General features: G+C 41.1%; 1 protein-coding gene across 3 annotated transcripts in view; it reads left to right on the top strand.

Annotated features, from left to right (window-relative positions):
- Nucleotides 1–519: 519 nt before the first annotated feature.
- The window catches only part of LOC308406966 (paired box protein Pax-7-like), a 142,780-nt gene continuing 122,067 nt past the window's right edge, over nucleotides 520–21,232 (top strand). For 2 of the 3 annotated variants that reach the window (XM_080898307.1, XM_080898308.1), the window contains exons 1-4: nucleotides 520–1,065; nucleotides 1,872–2,107; nucleotides 2,326–2,470; nucleotides 2,857–2,985. In XM_080898307.1, coding sequence (XP_080754433.1) covers nucleotides 981–1,065; nucleotides 1,872–2,107; nucleotides 2,326–2,470; nucleotides 2,857–2,985 — 595 coding nt within the window. In that variant the 5' untranslated portion in view covers nucleotides 520–980. The remainder of the gene's footprint in view (nucleotides 1,066–1,871; nucleotides 2,108–2,325; nucleotides 2,471–2,856; nucleotides 2,986–21,232) is intronic. The other variant, XM_080898309.1, reaches the window with a different exon arrangement.

The raw sequence follows: 21,232 nt of genomic DNA, 5'->3' as shown, positions 1-21,232 counted from the left end.
AATTGATTAATATAAATCCTGTTGAGCTTTTTGTGAATGCTTCACTTAGAATCTTACACAATTTTTTGTATTTCCTTTTTTTAAGCTTTTCAGGGTTTTTTTTTTTAAAATTATTATTATCATCATTCAGAGGACAGACACTGCTTCACAATTTTATTTATTTTTTCAAACTTTTAGAAAGACGTGATCAGAAAATGAGACATGGAAAACACTTTCACCTTAAAGACTAAAAGTGTCAAACCTTGAGGACTAGCTTGTGTTGCTGCTTTTGGCTCAAACTGCTTTAAGCTTCTTTTTTCCCAGCTGTAAATAAAAGGAAAGAGTGAGCACAGCACACGTCAATGCCTGCAGCTGTTCATTATAGAGTAGTTGCACTGGCTTGCAGTAGCCTGTATTTGACAGGTGCTGGTGTTTTGTGTCCATCCAGTGTGACGTACAGGCGGATGTGCGGGTGTGGAGGATGTGCTAAGTCTGTGTTAAGGCCTGCATTTTCAGTGTGAGTGTATCGTGTGTTTGGTATGTGTGTGTGTACGTTTGTGCGTTCTTCGTTCTCATTGGCTGCTGAAACTTGTTGGAGCCTTTTCCCCTCAAATAAGAGAAAGCGCCAAGAACCTATTGGTTCTCGCGAAAAATCGTCCATTCTCCAGTCCGCCTGGTCCGGACTTCTCCGGGAGAAAATAAACTGATGTCAGACAGAACAACTGTATACTGCGAGCACATTAGCATTTTAAGGACTCCGCTCCACAGCAGTCCCGTGTGCCTGAATGCTGTGGGCTCACATTTTAACATCCAACCGCCGTTTTCGTTTGTTTGCTTGTTTGTTTGATTTTTACTCCACGCTGGATCTGACTGCCACTTTTTATCCTCAGAACGCGTGTGACCAACAAATCAACTCTTGAATCGGACATCTAACGTGTCCATCTTTTTTCTTTTTTCTCTTGTCTTTTTTTCTTTTCTTTTCTGTTGTTTTTAATGCTACAATGTCGTCTTTGCCAGGAACGGTACCACGAATGATGCGCCCGGCTCCCGGACAGAACTATCCCCGCACTGGATTCCCTCTGGAAGGTAGGAGCTTGACAGTAGCCCTGAACAACCTCTCAGACTCCGGTAGATTTTTTGCGGAGGCTAAAAAAAATGCGAGCCTAATTTGAAGATTATTCAAACAAATATTCTGCATTAAACATTAAAGGCACGTGAGAAGACCTTCAGCGTGCTTAACAGTTAAGGCCTCAACTCCAGGGTAAACTTTGTGTGCAAGGACTGGCACTGAACACAATTGCATGAATAAAGGCAAGTGCCCCCCTCCCCCCCCCCGCCCACAAACCCCCCCCCAAAAAGCTCACGTTGCATTATTCTTATGCTAATACAATTTCCGTTGTATTATTCTTATGTTAAATATTAAAGGCCCCGGTCACAAGCACACTTAATCATCCAGTGACCACTTTGTCAGCGAATTGAAAACGACTAGAAATTCCAGAGAAAACAGAGACAGTCTCTACAGCACTTGGGTTGCTTCAAGTTCCGCGCGCCTGGAAATTGGCACCCACCGGCAGAAGCAGAGGATCAGTCCAATATTTGGACAGCGTGACGGCGAACAGTGAAACGTGGCAGCAGGTGCTCTTCACCTCCTCTGCTTGGCATGTGGAACTGTGAAGTGTTAGCCCTTAATGGCGATCAAATGAGATTTGAAAACAATTGACACGTGGTACTGTCAGTGAATACTGGCAGGGAATAGCTGAAAGAACACCGGGCTCGCATTAGGTGTGATTGATAAGAAAAATAGCCTGTCATCAAACTGGATTATTTAATAACAGACAACAGTCTGCGCTTAAAGCCGCTCTGTACCGAATCTGGCCTTGTGTCATCCACAGTATCTACTCCTCTGGGCCAGGGACGGGTCAACCAGCTAGGGGGGGTCTTCATTAACGGCCGACCGTTGCCCAACCATATCCGACACAAGATAGTCGAGATGGCCCACCACGGGATCCGGCCCTGCGTCATTTCGCGCCAACTTCGTGTCTCCCACGGCTGCGTGTCCAAGATCCTCTGTCGCTACCAAGAGACCGGGTCCATCCGACCCGGCGCCATAGGTGGCAGCAAACCCCGGGTGAGAGAAACGATCTAAAGGACACGGATAATTGTCTGTCAATACCACTAGGCTAAATGATAAGTTAGTAATCTGTAGATTATCTGTAGGCTTCCACAGCCTTGTTATAGTTTATATTTCCACCTGCTTTCTAAAAAGTCACTCGAAAGATTTCGGGGCCTGTAGCCTGTGGCTCAGCTCACTCTCCTTGTTTCTGTGTGGCTCACGGCAACCTGCAGCAGGTAGCCACGCCGGATGTAGAGAGAAGGATTGAAGAGTACAAGCGGGACAACCCTGGCATGTTCAGCTGGGAGATCCGGGATAAGCTACTGAAGGACGGGGTGTGTGACAGAAGCACAGTCCCTTCAGGTGAGGCCTCCTCTGGTAAGCGGCGTTTAATTCACAGTTTTACTCTCTGAATTTTGCCCTCCGCGAAGAATACATAAAAACAGACTTTCAAATCAAGGAAGTTATCACGAAAAATATATTATTATTATTATTATTAATATTATTATTATTGTTGTTGTTGTTGTTGTTGCTATCGTTGTAAATGGTAATATGGTAATAACAAAAATAATAACAGTACAATATAATAAAATAATAATGATATAATAATAGAATAACAGTGAATTTAATATAAAAACATTCTTCTTCTTCTTCTTCTTCTTCTTCTTCTTATTATTATTATTATTATTATTATTATTATTATTATTATTATTATTATTATTATTATTATTATGTTATTGCTAAAGATGCCTTTCTGCTCGCAGTGAGTTCGATCAGCCGTGTACTTCGCGCTCGTTTTGGGAAAAAGGAAGATGAGGATGAGTGCGATAAAAAGGAAGAGGACGGAGAAAAGAAAACGAAACACAGCATCGACGGCATCCTCGGGGACAAAGGTAGGCCCCGGGAGGACTAGCGGCTAACTGTCTGCTAATCAGGTCTAAACGGGCGTTTTGCCCCATGACTTCTCCCGCCTGGAGCCGCTTAAATATTCATGGTGAGCGCTGGCGCGGGCTCCCGTCACGCTAAACGGTGACAAATGTCCATACCGATCACAGGCGACAGGAGCCAGGCCGTCAGCTCCGTGTGTGGATACCAATTTCAAGCAGAATTTTCCTCTGAAATGACATTTAGCCTACAAACAAACAAACGCTAAATAAATACATGAACCTAGCCAAAAATGGCACAATTACATATATGCATGTATTAAATTCACAACTTTTAAAATGAAAAGGCATAGTAAATATATCGTTATAGTACGATTTTAATGGAAGGTGTTAAATATCCCCTCTTCATATTTCTTTCATATACACACGTATACATGGCGGTTGGAAGCTTTTGTTTAGTTCATTTTTATTAAAGTGACGTCGATGCAGCATGTTTGAATGTAGCGTGTGGACGGCCGTCTGTTCTTTAAACTTGAGGCCTGCAGCGGGCCCAGTGCTTTCTGACCACTGGTTTCACTGGTGATTTTTTTTTTCAAACAGCTATCAAGTCTCCCCCTTTCCACATTCTTCAAAAGATCAGCCCAGCTAGTGTCTCTGTGTCATCCGAGCTTGGCATTTCATAATTTGAAGACTTAGCCTATTACAGCTGGTAATGAAACCTGCCTCTGTTGAATAGGCGTCTGTGTTGGAGAGGGGTGTAATAGCTGGAAGGCATGGTAAGAAATATATTTATCCCCTATCAGCCCTCACTCTCACAGTCCCAGGCACATGCTGTTGAAGGGCCTTAAAGCAGATTAAATTGAGCCTTTTATTTCTTTTCACTTTCATCTCTCAGTGGCTCACTTCATGGTGTGAAGCCTGCAGCATAAATTCATGAGATTGTAAGCTTTCCGCTCCCCTTGTTTAGATAGTATTTTTTTAAATATATATATATAATTATTTTAATTTTAATATTTACTTTTGGTGGTGTGCTGTACATATTTCAGCAGGAGTCAGAGGGAATTTTAGGTTGAATGGAAGAGGCAGTAGTGATTAAGACAAACTCATTGAAGGGTACTGTTTACCAGTTTTATTTGATCAATTATATGAGATGATTTTTTTATTTACATGATATGTGAGCACTGATTACAGCAAGCTAAAAACGCCATAAAATGAGAAAGCCTAATTTGAAATAACCTTTAAAAGTAACACACACACACGAACACGTGATAGTCTGACATTTACATATAACTGATATATGACAAACTTACTGTTAATCTTCAGTTAGGATCATTGTTTACGTTTGCTAAATGTACATATCAAAGCTTCAAAGTAATGGCCTTGGTTCTGTAAATTACTGTCACGTTGTAGAAAACACTGAAAATGCTTCTTGGAGGTGACTGGAATCCAGTTAAACAGCTGTCCAGGCTGTCTTTCTACAGTTTATAGCTATTTAGTGCGTATGCTGTGTCTTAAAGATATAAATAAGCATTATGTAGAAAAAAACCCTCTAGAGTCCAGCCTGGTTGAAAGAAAAAAGGTACACAGTGAGGATAGAGAAAGCACTTCAAACAAATCCAGTGGAGGTGACGGGAAGCTTCTTTGCAGAGAGCACGGTCTGTGGGAAGTTGCAGCTATTAATAACAATTTCCCCGGGCATTCACACTTACTCTACTCCACCTTCACTTTCCTCCAGCTATTTTACCTGGGTTGAAATTGAGGGAGACTTAAATGCTGTCTGCAGATAACACAATCATCACAGCCACGGTCCTGGGCTGTGCATTACTGTATTAAACTGGGATTAACCTCTCTTTTCTCCCCTGCTGTTGTGCACCAAAATTCACATTTTTAACAACTGTGTTACAAAATGTAAAGGGGATTGGAAGTCAGTGGCAGTGTATCAGCAGTAATGAGTAGTGAGTCAAAATCATCATGACAGTGATGTGTCACAGTCATTCGTGGGGTAAAAATTCAAAAATGCTGCTGGCATTTGCGTCAGTGTGAGGATCTGCTGCTTTTCTGTCTTTGACCTGTGGTAATAGTTGGCATGCTTAAATATAGCATTTTGAAGGCATCATCCCACACAGCAAAATCTCCAGTGTTAAATTAACACTGGAGAGTGTCTATATGGGTCCACACCTCTGAGTGTTAAATACAACACTGTTGAGTGTTAAATTAACACTTTTGACAGTGTTATATGTTTAAAAGTAACCTAGTCAGTTTTGAAGATTAACAAAGTCTAACACTGAGCAGTGCTGATTTTCTAACACTGGAATATTTCTAACATTTTGAGTTATTTTCCAGTGTTAGAAAATCAGCACTGCTCAGTGTTAGACTTTGTTAATCTTCAAAACTGACTAGGTTACTTTTAAACATATAACACTGTCAAAAGTGTTAATTTAACACTCAACAGTGTTGTATTTAACACTCAGAGGTGTAGACCCATATATACACTCTCTAGTGTTAATTCAACACTGGAGATTTTGCTGTGCAGAGTGCACATGTAATTTATTTCATTTTAATTAAACAAAGAATTGTAAATATTACAATGAACATATAAAAAGTGTATTGAATTTTAAATATAAAACTAAAGGTTTCCAAACATCAGAAATAAATCCCATCACACTGATTCCAAATCTTTGTGGAGATAATATTTGTTGTCTTACGTAATGATCTAGATTACATCAAAGCATTACCACCGATCAGATGTATAGTTTATAATGATGTACTGTAAATAAAATTTTGTAAGATCCTTGATGAAATTTTGTTCACGGCATATGAATATAAAATGTATTTTAATATAGTATGTTACATTAACACTTTATTGTACTGATATAAGAAGTGATATAAAAATCCAATATAACCAAAAGTCTTAATTTTTATAGCGAGTGATAAAATAAATTAATCACTAGTGAAAATGTAAAAAATCAGTGATGTGAGACCATGATGTTATAAACATCATCACGTAGCCCTCGACTAAACATTCCTAGGATGCACTGATTTTATAGCAAATCATTCCTCTGAAGGACAAAAGAATGCACAGACTTAGGAATCAGCTAACACTGTCCCTAAAGCTTTGAAAAGAATCAACATATAGACATGCTAGTAGTCTGTGATTATGGATGCAGAGGTTGTTTTGCGTCATAACAGGGAAATTTTACTCCCTTACAAATGAGTTATAAGTATAAAAAAGGCACATATGTTCACAGAAGCTGGTTCCACTGTAATGCTGACTGTTGAAGCTGTGGTGGTATGCTGGCCTGAGGGAGACCTGAGGGCACGCTTCCTCTGCTCTGTTTCAGACTTTAACAGCAGAGGAAAAAGTAGGTGAGGAAGGTATGAAGCTGCTGGTGCAAAGTGAGGAGCTTAGAGGCTTTGATCCTCTGTTGCTTTTCATTATTTGTAGCATTTGTAGTGACACTGCCACAATGAGGGTTCATCACATTAGCTGAAGCCAACACTGCCTTCAGGCTTGCCTGTATAATAATTAAAGCCCATTTTCTATATGAGAGAGGATCTGTCCAGCCCTCTGTTTAGAGGGACGGCCTCTCTTCCTGGGATGTCTGAGTGAAATCATTGTGGTTATTTGGAAACAAATGACATCAAGTTTTCACATCTTGAATTAATAGCTGCTTTCCTTAAAACCAGAGATAAATATTTAACATACATTTTAAAATTACAGTTGTCTCCCTCTCTCTCACCATGTGAAATGAAGGGAATCATAGTTGGATGAGGTTGTGGAGGTGGGCAGGGACAGCATTAGATCCCTGTGGGGAAACTGGGTCATTGCAGACGCACAGAGGAACAGGATAAAGCACAGTAACACAAGACACACAGCAAATAGGAAAAATCAGAAAGCAACATGGGAATGTTTTATTCGAATAGCCTTACTGTGTGAAAAGATCAAAACTGAAATATTTAAATCATATAAAAGACAGACATCAGAAAGTGAGTCAGTTAATGTAGAAATGTGTGACAGTAAGGTTTCAGATTAAAGCAGGTTCAGGGCTTGTTGTCAAGGATGAACAATGCTAAATATAAGTTGTTGCCCCAGGGAGAGCAGAGATTTCATTAGTGGCCGTTAGAGGTTTTTTAACAGTTGATAACAGAAGAAATAACTAAACAAGTTTGCATTTCCAGTCTTTGATAACATCTACTTTAAGCAAAATTTTCAGCAGTAAATCAGTAAAAGTTTCAGACTTCTCAGTTGTTTTAGTGATCATGTTTTCATTTACGTATGTGGAGGAATTTTCTGAGTTTTATTTTTCACATCCAATTTAAGGATTACATGTGAAAAGAAGACTGCAATTTGCAATAAAAGTGAAGACTATTTGTGGAGTGATTCACATGTGTTTTGGAGCATTGTATTGGTTGTTCAAATATGCCTTAAAAATAGGCACCGAGATATTTAACAAGAATATTTTCCACATAATTTGTTATGTTGCATATAATCAGTCTAATGCTCTGTATAACAGACGTTCAGATGTATCATGTGCCCAGAAATTAATTTTGTTTGTCGCAGCTTGCTTTGATGATGAATGATAATACTGAATTACTGCTGATGACAATGATAATGTGGATGAATCAAATTCAGTGACCAGCAGAAGGATCCACAGGTTCTACAGAACATCAGAGAAGAATACCTATTTTTACACCAGTTGATCTGCTAATATTTTCTTATTCCCATTTATGAGTATTGGTTCCATTTCTGTAGTCTCATCAAACAGAGACTGATTTCTTTCAGACATTTCAGTTACCACCAAGTTAGGTAGTTGATAAATTAATTTAATACTTTCAACATATGAAACATCTTAAAGGTTTACACCAAGAAAACATCACACTTGATTGTAATTGTTGGTACTTAGAGTGCAGCTAATTGTATGATTTCTTTTCCTTTTCAACAACTATAAGCATGTTTGCCGGCTTGACTTTCCTTTATTTCTGCAGAACTGGGGACTTCTCAATGTTGTCTTTGAGAAAACAAATATATATAAAGGGGAGCTGCTGAACTGGGAGAGGGCTTTGAATAGGAGAATAGCAGCCCACTTCTTAGCCGTGGAGTGTTTAGTAGCCATCCCTTAATCCTTCTTTCATTTGCCGACAAATGCCAAGGATCTTGTCTGGCAACCCAATAGGAAGCTGATCAGCCAACAAAAGAGGAATGGTCCACAAAGAGCAAGCAGGCAAAACTGGGATGAGGGCAGTCAGAAGCCTATGGCATCCCATTAACAACCCATTTGTAAAGGATATACACAGTGCAAATGCAAAGAGAGCAATATAATATTTGCACAAACAATATTATAACAAAATCATGCAATGTTAACACTTTGGTCAGTCTGAAACCTTAAAGAAATATTATACCTCGGCTGTATAGTTCTAGTCTAATTCTGAATTTGTATCGCTCGTGTCATTATTCTATGAATTATATTGATCAACGTTTTACATGTATTTTTAAATGAGTGGAATACCTCATAGCCGGAAAACACTAAATGCCAAGATACATTTTTGGAAACCTTAAAAAGCCTTTTTAGATTTGAAGATTTCACTCACCTTTTCAAGGTTTAAGAACTTCATTTGATATCATGTGCTTGATTGGTTTGTTAGCTGCCTGTGTCAGGGTGTAGAAGGGAAATATCTACTTTAATCCGGTTCATTTGGCTGCACGGGAAAACTTTCCGCTGTATGCTAACAGACCATTCAGAGAATGTTCTTTCTACACCTTGCTTCTCTCACAGCTAGCTGTAGGATTAAACTCTGCTGTCTTTAAAGACACCGCTCCCTGCCAAAATCAGTCGGACCAGAAATACTCTGCAGCAGCTTTGTAATGCCTTTTAGGTTATTCTTCCATCTGCAGCACCACTGAATTTATTTTGAAATTAAAATAGCTTAAAAATTAAGCTTGGATAAGTTTTAATGTAGATTACATGTTGATTTGCAATATCACTTCCTTTATAATACAGCAACACCATATAGCTTGTGAGTCTTTAAAAACAAGATGCCCCTGAGATTTAGGGGGAATAATGTTTACAATTCAACAACAGCAACAACAACAACAACAACAAAATATATCAAAGCAGATATCTGGATTTAAAGAAATAACAAGGCCATAGTTCTCTTGCTTTATTGCAAAGTAAAAATTTTAACTATTATTTTTCAGTATAAAAATATAAACATGTAAACCAATCATCCTGTTGCTGTATTATTCATGGAATTCGATATTGTTAAGGTCCCAGGAAAACTAGGATAAAATTCCAAAAACCCAGACTCCTCAGATATTATCTTAAATGTGAGTGTTGGGGCCTGCGCCTAATTAATATGAATGAAATTAAGCATGAAAAGAAAAGATTTGCATTAAAGGAGGATCCAAAGAACAAGATCATAGTATAATACTGAAAAGAGGGTTTGAAATCTTTTAATGTCCCACTGCCTGTTTAATTTTTGTTTCAAATGTTAAATTTTATGACAAACATAAAACAAACAAAAACGAGCAGAAAGTGTGTGAAAGTGATTATCTGTATTGGGTGATTAGGAAATCATCTAAGAATTATTTAGCAAGTTTAATTTCTCTGGGGGTGAGTGGCTTTTCTGTGGGTTTCTCCATAAGTTCATGAAGTAAATCTCATTTAGTAAACACCATCTATTCATAGTTATTGGCTAAAAAAACAACCTTAAATAAACAGAGATTACTTGGGTATAAAGGCCCAACAGTGTTTTTGGTTGGTGGGTGAGAAAATGTTCACTCTGTTTATAGGAATGAAAGTGGATTATCAGCCATTTCTCTATCACTGCAATAAAAATAATCGAGCCAAATCTTTAGCACAGTCTTTGGTCATGGTGGAAACAGCATTGTTCACACTGTGGCTTCATGAGGGACCATACTCTGACACGCTAGTAACCTTGGATTGGTGAATGGATCTGCTGCAGCTCTTTGCACAAAAATCTTTTTTCACTTTGTTCTGAGAGAAGTCTAAAGGTATTGATTAACACAGCATGCGATTCTTAGTAGGTTTTACTACAACCTGACCCACGAGAACAGCCTCAGCAGTAGTAGTGATTTATTCTCTGATTGTGTTTAACTCTAATTACAGCACATCAAAAAAAAAGTCATGCAAACCGGTCCAAAATTTTGCTGTAATTTCATATTTCAGCTGCTATTACTGTGGATGGCATAACAAAATATTCACATTTACATCAAAACAGGAGTTTGATGAAAATGACATTTTAATATAATTAATCTTCCTTGTCTGTGTGCCTATATTTATGTCTTTTAATTTTAAAAAATATCTTGATTTGAAGAATTTGCTTTCGCCCAGACTGCGAAATGTTTTGTGTTTGCTGTGTGCAGGCATGAGCAAGTGTGTAGAAACAACTTTTATGTATGTTGTGGGCCGCTAACAGGATGAGAAGGAAAAAAAAATTAACCTGGGTTGAAATGGACAAGGAGGCCAGCCTGCTATTCTGTGCCTGCATTTGCCACTGAAGGAGTTGATGAACTCCTCCAAGTCTATTAAAGAAAGGAAACAATATGAACCGAAAGCTTGAGGCAAGCAGCCTGACAGTTTATAAAGTGGCTGCCATTGTAGCCTGAAGGCAGATGCATGAATACCTCTGAATAGACTCCGTCAAAGTGATACGATTGAGCTAGACAACAGCAAAATGCTGAAAGGCTTCTGCTCTGTGCTGGTGAGCTGATCGGCATTTCTAATGCTTCTGTTTTGAATGAATTTGCAACTGCAGTGGGAGGGATCGCTGTGGCCGACGCTCTACTCTCTATTATTAGCATTAGAAGAATTCTTACAGCAACTTCAAGCAGCAGGTATAGCAGAACTACTAGAGAAGCATTTTACCTGAATGTCCTTTTTGGACTGCCTGCAGCAAACATTACCTAATAATGACATGGTTTCAACTCAACTGCATGAAAATAGTTAATGATAAAACAATAATAGCGGTGCAACACGACTGAAGAAAGCTTTAGGTAACATGAAAGATATGGGCGCTCTGTTAATTTGGATGAATGGGCCCTTTAAATAACCCAGAGGGAGATACAGTGGGGCAAGAAAGTATTTAGTCAGCCACCGATTGTGCAAGTTCCCCCACCTAAAATGATGACAGAGGTCAGTAATTTGCACCAGAGGTACACTTCAACTGTGAGAGACAGAATGTGAAAAAAAAAAATATCCATGAATCCACATGGTAGGATTTGTAAAGAATTTATTCGTAAATCAGGGTGGAAAATAAGTATTTGGTCAATAACAAAAATACAACTCAATACTGTGTAACATAACCTTTGTTGGCAATAACAGAGGTCAAACGTTTACTATAGGTCTTTACCAGGTTTGCACACACAGTAGCTGGTATTTTGGCCCATTCCTCCATGCAGATCTTCTCGAGAGCAGTGATGTTTTGGGGCTGTCGCCGAGCAACACGGACTTTCAACTCCCGCCACAGATTTTCTATGGGGTTGAGGTCTGGAGACTGGCTAGGCCACTCCAGGACTTTCAAATGCTTCTTACGGAGCCACTCCTTTGTTGCCCGGGCGGTGTGTTTTGGATCATTGTCATGTTGGAAGACCCAGCCTCGTTTCATCTTCAAAGTTCTCACTGATGGAAGGAGGTTTTGGCTCAAAATCTCACAATACATGGCCCCATTCATTCTGTCCTTAACACGGATCAGTCGTCCTGTCCCCTTGGCAGAAAAACAGCCCCATAGCATGATGTTTCCACCCCCATGCTTCACAGTAGGTATGGTGTTCTTGGGATGCAACTCAGTATTCTTCTTCCTCCAAACACGACGAGTTGAGTTTATACCAAAAAGTTCTACTTTGGTTTCATCTGACCACATGACATTCTCCCAATCCTCTGCTGTATCATCCATGTGCTCTCTGGCAAACTTCAGACGGGCCTGGACATGCACTGGCTTCAGCAGCGGAACACGTCTGGCACTGCGGGATTTGATTCCCTGCCGTTGTAGTGTGTTACTGATGGTGACCTTTGTTACTTTGGTCCCAGCTCTCTGCAGGTCATTCACCAGGTCCCCCCGTGTGGTTCTGGGATCTTTGCTCACCGTTCTCATGATCATTTTGACCCCACGGGATGAGATCTTGCGTGGAGCCCCAGATCGAGGGAGATTATCAGTGGTCTTGTATGTCTTCCATTTTCTGATGATTGCTCCCACAGTTGATTTTTTCACACCAAGCTGCTTGCCTATTGTATCGGTGGCTGACTAAATACTTTTTTGCCCCACTGTATAGGACTGTGCATATGAGAGGAAAGCCAACTTCTCTGAAGCCTGAAGTCACACAACACAATAATATAAATACCCTAGCTATTTATTCCATTAATTAATAAACTGTATATTGCAGGGGTCTCAAACATACGGCCCACTATACATTTATATCCGGGCCGTGCGATAATTTCCTATGTCAGTAATTAATGGCCCCTCAGTATGTGGAAGCCAAATCTTCAGCCCTGCTGAGAATTCATGCAGACAGGGGCGGGACTCTATTTTGATTGGCACATCATGCGAGCAATCGCATGTACAGACAGACTTGGATCATACCATTATGTAAAAGAAGGAAGGATGGCAGATGATCTGAAGACAAGTGTAGTAGTACAGGCCAGGTACACAGAGAGCCAAGTGCAAGCTTGTGGAGCAAAAACAAGCAAAAACATAAAATGAGCAGCATCTGGCTGCATTTCCATCATGTTGGAGAATTTATAAAATTAAGAGCTGGATAAAGGGATACCCACTTTTATTTTCAGACATTTTCCATTGTGCAAGACAAAAAAATATATAAAAAATTGTCTAGGCCTTAAACCTCATATGTGTTCTCCTTAGTAGTAACAAATGCATAAAAATAAGGCTTTCATATAACACTATAAACAAAGTGTTTTTGAATGGCAGAAATGCAGAAATGTCTGCCTGTAGCAAAGAGTGTCTAAATGAGGCCTGAATGTGCATGAGAAGCCATTTATAATTCTTGGTTGAGCTGCTGCTCACAACAAACAAGCAGAAATTTTGACTTTTAACTGTATTTTTACAAGTTTTCCTACTGATAAAAACCTCCCTTAAAGCCATCCATACTATACAAAGTAATAAAGCAATAAAAAAAAAACTGAGCTAAGTGTTGGGACTAATAAAGAAAATGTCTTCTGAAAAGGAACAGATAAAATGTCACATTTAGTCATGTGTTTAAACATATTTGATGTCAGTTTTTTGTTGTGGTTGTTGATCAGCAAGGAAGGACATTCTCCCTTTGTCCATGATTTGAACTGCCGTGCTCATTAAGAGGGAATGAATGAATAAAAAAAGGCAAGTGTATTCAGTTGAAAGAAGAGATCCTGCCCCCCTGATATCAGCAGATGTCACTGTTGAGGCATTTTAAGTTCAACAGCAGATTCGTTCCAAATTGAGAGATCATTTATTTTATAAATGAAAATGGATTGAGATTTTTTTTTCAGTTAGTTACTGTTTTTTGTTTTATATAAATATATAGTTTTTTGTTATATATATATATATATATATATATATATATATATATATATATATATATATATATATATATATATATATATATATACACTTGCTACAGTATACACACACACACACACACACACACACACACACACACACACATATATATATATATATATATATATATATATATATATATATATATATATACACTTGCTACAGTTATATATATGTTTGTATATATATATGTATATATATAAACACACACACATATTAAAAAAAATAACAATTCCCCACTCGCCCCTGTGGGCAGTCAATCCTTCAAGCTCGGGTCCTCTACCAGAGGCCTGGGAGCTTGAGGTTCCTGCGCAGTATCTTAGCTGTTTCCGGGACTGCGCTCTTCTGGACAGAGATCTCCACTGTTGTTCCCGGGATCTGCTGGAGCCACTCACCTAGCTTGGGAGTCACTGCACCTAGTGCTCTGATTACCACTGGGACCACCATCACCTTCACCCTCCACATCTTCTCGAGCTCTTCTCTGAGCCCTTGGTATTTCTCGAACTTCTCGTGTTCCTCCTTCCTGATGTTGCTGTCATTCGGAAACGCTACATCGATCACTACGGCCGTCTTCTCATGTTTGTCTACCACCACTATGTCCGGTTGTTTAGCCACCACCATTTTGTCCGTCTGTATCTGGAAGTCCTGTGGGCGTTCCATGTATGCCTTGCCTGCTAGCATCTTACACCCTGCTATTATGTGCTGGATTGTCTCTGGAGCATCTTTACACAGCCTGCACCTGGGGTCTTGCCTGGTGTGATAGACCCCAGCCTCAATGGATCTTGTGCTTAGTGCTTGTTCCTGTGCTGCCATGATTAGTGCTTCCGTGCTGTCTTTCAGTCCAGCTTTGTCCAGGATTTCTGGATATCAGCCACCTTCTCTATCTGCCGGTGGTACATACCGTGCAGGGGCCTGTCCTTCCATGATGGTTCCTTGCCTTCCTCCACTTTCTTGGGTTTCTGCTGCCTGAGGTATTCACTGAGCACACTGTCAGTTGGGGCCATCTTCATGATGTATTCGTGGATGTTCCTTGTCTCATCCTGGACTGTGGTGCTGACACTCACCAGTCCCCGGCGCCCTTCCTTCCGCTTAGCGTACAGCCTCAGAGTGCTGGACTTGGGGTGAAACCCTCCATGCATGGTAAGGAACTATCTTGTCTTGATGTCAGTGGCTTCTATCTCCTCCTTTGGCCAGCCTATTACCCCAGCTACCTGATCACAGGCAGGGCATAGGTGTTGATAGCCCAGATCTTGTTCTTACCGTTCAGCTCACTCCTCAGGACTTGCCTGACCCTCTGCAGGTACTTGGTGGTTGCAGCTTTCCTAGCAGCCTCGTCATGGTTCCCATTCGCCTATGGGATCTCCAGGTACTTGTAACTGTCCTCTATGTCTGCAATGTTGCCTTCTGGTAGTTTGATCCCCTCAGTTCTGACTACCTTCCCTCTCTTTGTTACCATCCAACTGCACTTCTCCAGCCCGAACGACATTCCAATGTCATTGCTGTATATCCTGGTGGTGTGGATCAATGAATCGATGTCTCATTCACTCTTGGCATACAGCTTGATGTCATCCATGTACAGGAGGTGGCTGACAACTGCTCCATTCCGTAGTCGGTATCCGTAGCCAGTCTTGTCAATTATCTCACTGAGGGGGTTCAGGCCTATGCAGAACAGCAGTGGGGACAGAGCATCTCCTTGGTAGATCCCGCACTTGATGGTGACTTGTGCTATGGGCTTGAGGTTGGCCTCCAGTGTTGTCCGCCACATCCCCATTGAGTTCCTGATGAAGGCTCTCAGGGTCCTGTTGATCTTATATAGTTCTAGGCATTCCAGGATCCAGGTGTGGGGCATTGAGTCATAGGCCTTCTTGTAATCAATCCAGGCAGTGCACAGGTTGGTCAGTCTGGTCCTGCAGTCTCGGCTGACTGCTTGGTCTGCCAGTAGCTGGTGTTTTGCGCCTCTGGTATTCTTGCCCATCCCTTTCTGTGCCCCGCTCATGTATTGACCCACGTGCCTGTTCATCTTAGCCGCTATGATGCCTGACAGGAGCTTCCACGTGGTGCTGAGGCAGGTTATTGGTCGGTGGTTGGAGGGGACCGGTCCCTTCTGGGGGTCCTTGAGGATCAGGACTGTCCGGCCTTCGGTTAGCCATTCTGGGTGTCTCTCGTCAACTAGCAGCTGGTTCATTTGTGCTGCCAGGCGCTCGTGGAGTGCAGTCAGCTTCTTCAGCCAGTAGGCGTGAACCATGTCAGGGCCTGGTGCTGTCCAACTCTTCATACTGGAGACCCTTTCTTGGGTATCTGCCACTGTGATGGTTACTGGACCCTGTTCGGGGAGGTTGCCGTGGTCTGCCCTCAGATCCACTAGCCACTGAGCATTGTCGTTATGGGTTGCGTCCTTCTCTCATATGCTCTTCCAGTATTGCTCTGCCTCCAGCCTTGGTGGTGCTGTTCTCATATTGTTCCCCTGCCACTGAGAGTACACCTTGGCTGGTTCCGTGGAAAACAGCTGGTTTATTCTCTTGCCTTCTATCTCTCTGGTGTACCTCTTCAAGCGGCTGGCCAAGGCTGTGAGTCGTTGCTTGGCAGTTTCCAAGGCCTCAGGTATGTACAGCTTCCTGTACTTCTTAGGCACCTTCCTCATTGCGCCTTTCTGCAACTCTGATAGTTGGCTAACCTCCCTCCGTGCTACCTTGATCTTAGCCTCTAGCCTCCTTCTCCACGGAGGGTACTGCCCCTTGTGGCTGTTCAACTTGTAGCCAAGCATCTCATTGATCACTGCTGCCGTATTGTAGATCAGCTTGTTAGTGTCGGTAACCGTGGCTGTAGGTATCGTCCCTAGTGCTGCATTAACATCATCTAGCAGACCTTCTGAGGGTACTTCACGTAATCTTGGTAACCGGCTACGGGGGGTCCAGGTTTCAAGCTTGGCCATGATTCTATCTTTCAGGCTTTCGTCTCTTGCCCACCGATGCCTTCTTGGCATGCCTTCATATTTATCTGTCTCGCTCATGTTTGCGGTAGGCTTGCTTAGCATAGGGGGTCTAGCCTCCTTGTGGCTGTTCAACTTGTAGCCAAGCATCACTGCTGATCACTGCTGCCGTGTGTGTGTGTATATATATATATATATATACAGTGGGGCAAAAAAGTATTTAGTCAGCCACCGATTGTGCAAGTTCCCCCACTTAAAATGATGACAGAGGTCAGTAATTTGCACCAGAGGTACACTTCAACTGTGAGAGACAGAATGTGAAAAAAAAATCCATGAATTCACATGGTAGGATTTGTAAAGAATTTATTCGTAAATCAGGGTGGAAAATAAGTATTTGGCCACCTCAGACAAGGAAAATCTCTGGCTCTCACAGACCTGTAACGTCTTCTGTAAGACGCTTTTCTGTCCCCCACTCGTTACCTGTATGAATGGCACCTGTTTGAACTCATCATCTGTATAAAAGACACCTGTCCACAGCCTCAAACAGTCAGACTCCAAACTCCGCCATGGCAATGACCAAAGAGCTTTCGAAGGACACCAGGAAAAGTATTGTAGACCTGCACCAGACTGGGAAGAGTGAATCTACAATAGGCAAGCAGTTTGGTGTGAAAAAATCAACTGTGGGAGCAATCATCAGAAAATGGAAGACATACAAGACCACTGATAATCTCCCTCGATCTGGGGCTCCACCCAAGATCTCATCCCGTGGGGTCAAAATGATCATGAGAACGGTGAGCAAAGATCCCAGAACCACACGGGGGGACCTGGTGAATGACCTGCAGAGAGCTGGGACCAAAGTAACAAAGGTCACCATCAGTAACACACTACAACGGCAGGGAATCAAATCCCGCAGTGCCAGACGTGTTCCGCTGCTGAAGCCAGTGCATGTCCAGGCCCGTCTGAAGTTTGCCAGAGAGCACATGGATGATACAGCAGAGGATTGGGAGAATGTCATGTGGTCAGATGAAACCAAAGTAGAACTTTTTGGTATAAACTCAACTCATCGTGTTTGGAGGAAGAAGAATACTGAGTTGCATCCCAAGAACACCATACCTACTGTGAAGCATGGGGGTGGAAACATCATGCTATGGGGCTGTTTTTCTGCCAAGGGGACAGGACGACTGATCCGTGTTAAGGACAGAATGAATGGGGCCATGTATCGTGAGATTTTGAGCCAAAACCTCCTTCCATCAGTGAGAACTTTGAAGATGAAACGAGGCTGGGTCTTCCAACATGACAATGATCCAAAACACAGCGCCGGGCAACAAAGGAGTGGCTCCGCAAGAAGCATTTGAAAGTCCTGGAGTGGCCTAGCCAGTCTCCAGACCTCAACCCCATAGAAAATCTGTGGCGGGAGTTGAAAGTCCGTGTTGCTCGGCGACAGCCCCAAAACATCACTGCTCTCGAGAAGATCTGCATGGAGGAATGGGCCAAAATACCAGCTACTGTGTGTGCAAACCTGGTAAAGACCTATAGTAAACGTTTGACCTCTGTTATTGCCAACAAAGGTTATGTTACAAAGTATTGAGTTGTATTTTTGTTATTGACCAAATACTTATTTTCCACCCTGATTTACGAATAAATTCTTTACAAATCCTACCATGTGGATTCATGGATTTTTTTTTCACATTCTGTCTCTCACAGTTGAAGTGTACCTCTGGTGCAAATTACTGACCTCTGTCATCATTTTAAGTGGGGTAACTTGCACAATCGGTGGCTGACTAAATACTTTTTTGCCCCACTGTATATATATATGTGTGTGTGTGTGTGTGTGTGTATATGTATATACAAAATTTTTTGTGCCATTTTTTTTTCAATATGAATAAATCATATTGAATGAAACTTGAATATATAGCATGATCTTCTGAATATGCATGCCAGATGCTTCGGTTATTAGTAAATTTGGTTGTGTTCATTAGAAAATGTACTATATACTTTTCTTTCATGACAAACCATACTTGTCACAGTAAAAAAAATGTCACACTATATGTTACATATCATGGTATGATGTACTAATTTATCTGTTAATAAACATGAATTGTGATTCTTTTATTAAATAAAATACCTGTTATACATTTTTAACTGTCAAACAGAGAAATGTTTTTATTTAAACTCTTACAGGCTGATATTTGGGGGAAAAAAAGACACATAAAAGGTAGGAACACAGAACACTTTATTTGTGTATTTCCAGTACCCAGAGGAATAAAGAGTATTCTGTACTAACAGGGCAACACTGACCTTAAAAAAACAAAGAAAAGAAAAGAAAGGGAAAGGAAAAAAACAAACTAAAAATGCAATTAGCCTGTCTAATCAAGTAAACAAAATCCTTAAACATTCCCTAAAGAATGTAAATCAAGTTATATTTAACAGTTATTATCATTATTATTATTATCCATCCATCCATCCATCTTCATCCGCTTTATCCAAGGCCGGGTCGTGGCCTTATCGTGTTGGAGGGGTTTGTGTGTCCCAGGGATCCCAGGGGCTATGTTGTCTGGGGGCTTTTGTCCCCTGGTAGGGTCTCCCAGGGGGCATATATATATATATATATATATATATATATATATATATATATATATATATATATATATATATATATATATATATATAGTCCTGGGTGAGGGACCAGACAAAGAGCGATTCAGAAGACCCTTATGAAAAGGATATCGAGGGAACAGTTTACCCTGCCCGGGATAGGGTTACTGGGGCCCCGCCCTGGAGCCAGGCCCGGGGAGGGTGCCCGAGGGCGAGCGTCTGGTGGCCGGGCCTTAGTCCATGGGGCCCGGCTGGGCACAGCCCGAAGAGGAGACATGGGCCCATCCTCCCGCAGGCCCACCACCCGCAGGAGGCGCCATAGGGGTCGGGTGCATTGTGTGCCGACCCCTATGGAGATGTAGATATATATATATATCTACATCTCATATATATATATATATATATATATATATATGTATATATATATATATATGTGTGTGTATATATATATGTGTGTGTATATATATATATATATGTGTATATATATATATATATATATAAAAGCAGCTGGATAGCGTAGTGGTTAGACTACACTCCTTTGGAACAGAGGATCGCAAGTTCGATTCCTGCCTGGGGCGTCTGTATCCAGTAAGGGTCCTAAGGCTAGACCCCCTATGCTAAGCAAGCCTACCGCAGACATGAGCGACACAGATAAATATGAAGGCATGCCGGCCTCAAGCTCCCAGGCCTCTGGTAGAGGACCCGAGCTTGAAGGATAAACCGCCCGCAGGGGCGTGCTGGGTGTTGGTGGTTTTATATTGCTGCTGATTTACACATTTTTGTTTTTTTTGTGACTGAACTTGAATTCAAAAGTCATTCACTAAACTGGAAGTTCCAGCCGTTGCTACTGTTCGGAGGCTTCTGGACTGACCGCGGTCTTTGCATGTTCTCCGGTGTGGGTTTGCTCTCAGTGCTCCTGCTTTCTCTCACAGTCTAAAATCTATATTGGCTGTGGATATGAGATAGTTAAACTGCTTCTAGTAGATGCGAATGTAATCTAATGATCTTTGAGTGCTCAGTATACAACTATAAAATGTGATATAACTGCAAGTTGTTTTTAGGGCATTAATTGCTACCTATTCAAAGCTTGTTATTCTCAGCTGATGTAAAGAATGTGTCATTTCATAAAAGCGTGGCTAATTGTGTTTTAACATTTGGTCCAGTCTAATGTGTTGGCCTCTTCATTATGATATAAAGGTCACAGGAACAATCTAGGACCTATCAAATGCCTGACTTCACATATTGATCACATAACTGTTGGTATAGCTTCACAACGTCACAGTAAATAATATGAGATGTCAACTCTGTAACACTATGTAGTATACTTTTTTCAATTGTGTCTGGAAGCAGACTTTAGCTAATTTACTACCTGCAGTATGATCTAGACTACAATGGGTCCATTACAAATATTTCAGTCCTAATGAATCAGAATTTTACATTTTCCTCAAAAAATGGTGGTGACTGTAAAGTTAGGCTAAGTGTTTAAAGTTAGGCTGACAAGCTGTTAGAGTGGTTTGAGTACAGCTTTTTTTTTGCGTTCAATTTCATAAACTCAAATTGGAGCACTTATTGTCATGTGTGGCTGTGTGCAGGCAGGACGAAGGGTCCAAATGCAGGACTGGTACACAGAAACATAAACTTAAAGCGGCACCTTTATTTGCTGGGAAAATTATCCATAAAACAAACTTGAGAAAAACAAGCCAAAACATGAACATGGAAATGAAGAACTAAACACTAGGAACGATGGAAACAGAAACACTAAGAAACGTATCATATTCGATGACAGTGGGCAGAGGAAAACACTGGGCTTAAATACACAAGGGAGTAACGAGGGAATGAGACACAGCAGGAGAGCACAGCTATTCAAACGAAACGAGACAGGCAGGAAGCAAAATTGAAAACACCAACAAAGGATACAAGACTGCCAAAGTAAAACAGGAAACATAAGATAGGCACAGAGATGCAAACTTGATAAGGAGACACGACTGACTGGAGAGACACAGGAGATGCGCAAACATAGAGACCGGTGAGACTAGACAAGAAACGTGTAACACAGGGGAGATGCGGAGACAAAAACAAAGAATCACCACAAACTAACTGAATCAAAGAATATCAACAACAGAAACATAAACACTCGGTCACCAGACTCAGGACCAAGACACT

This window comes from Rhamphochromis sp. 'chilingali', assembly GCF_963969265.1.
Source record: "Rhamphochromis sp. 'chilingali' genome assembly, chromosome: 12".
NCBI lineage: Eukaryota > Metazoa > Chordata > Actinopteri > Cichliformes > Cichlidae > Rhamphochromis > Rhamphochromis sp. 'chilingali'.
The sequence above is the reverse complement of the archived record's forward strand: the minus strand, read 5'-3'. Positions and strand labels throughout refer to the sequence as shown.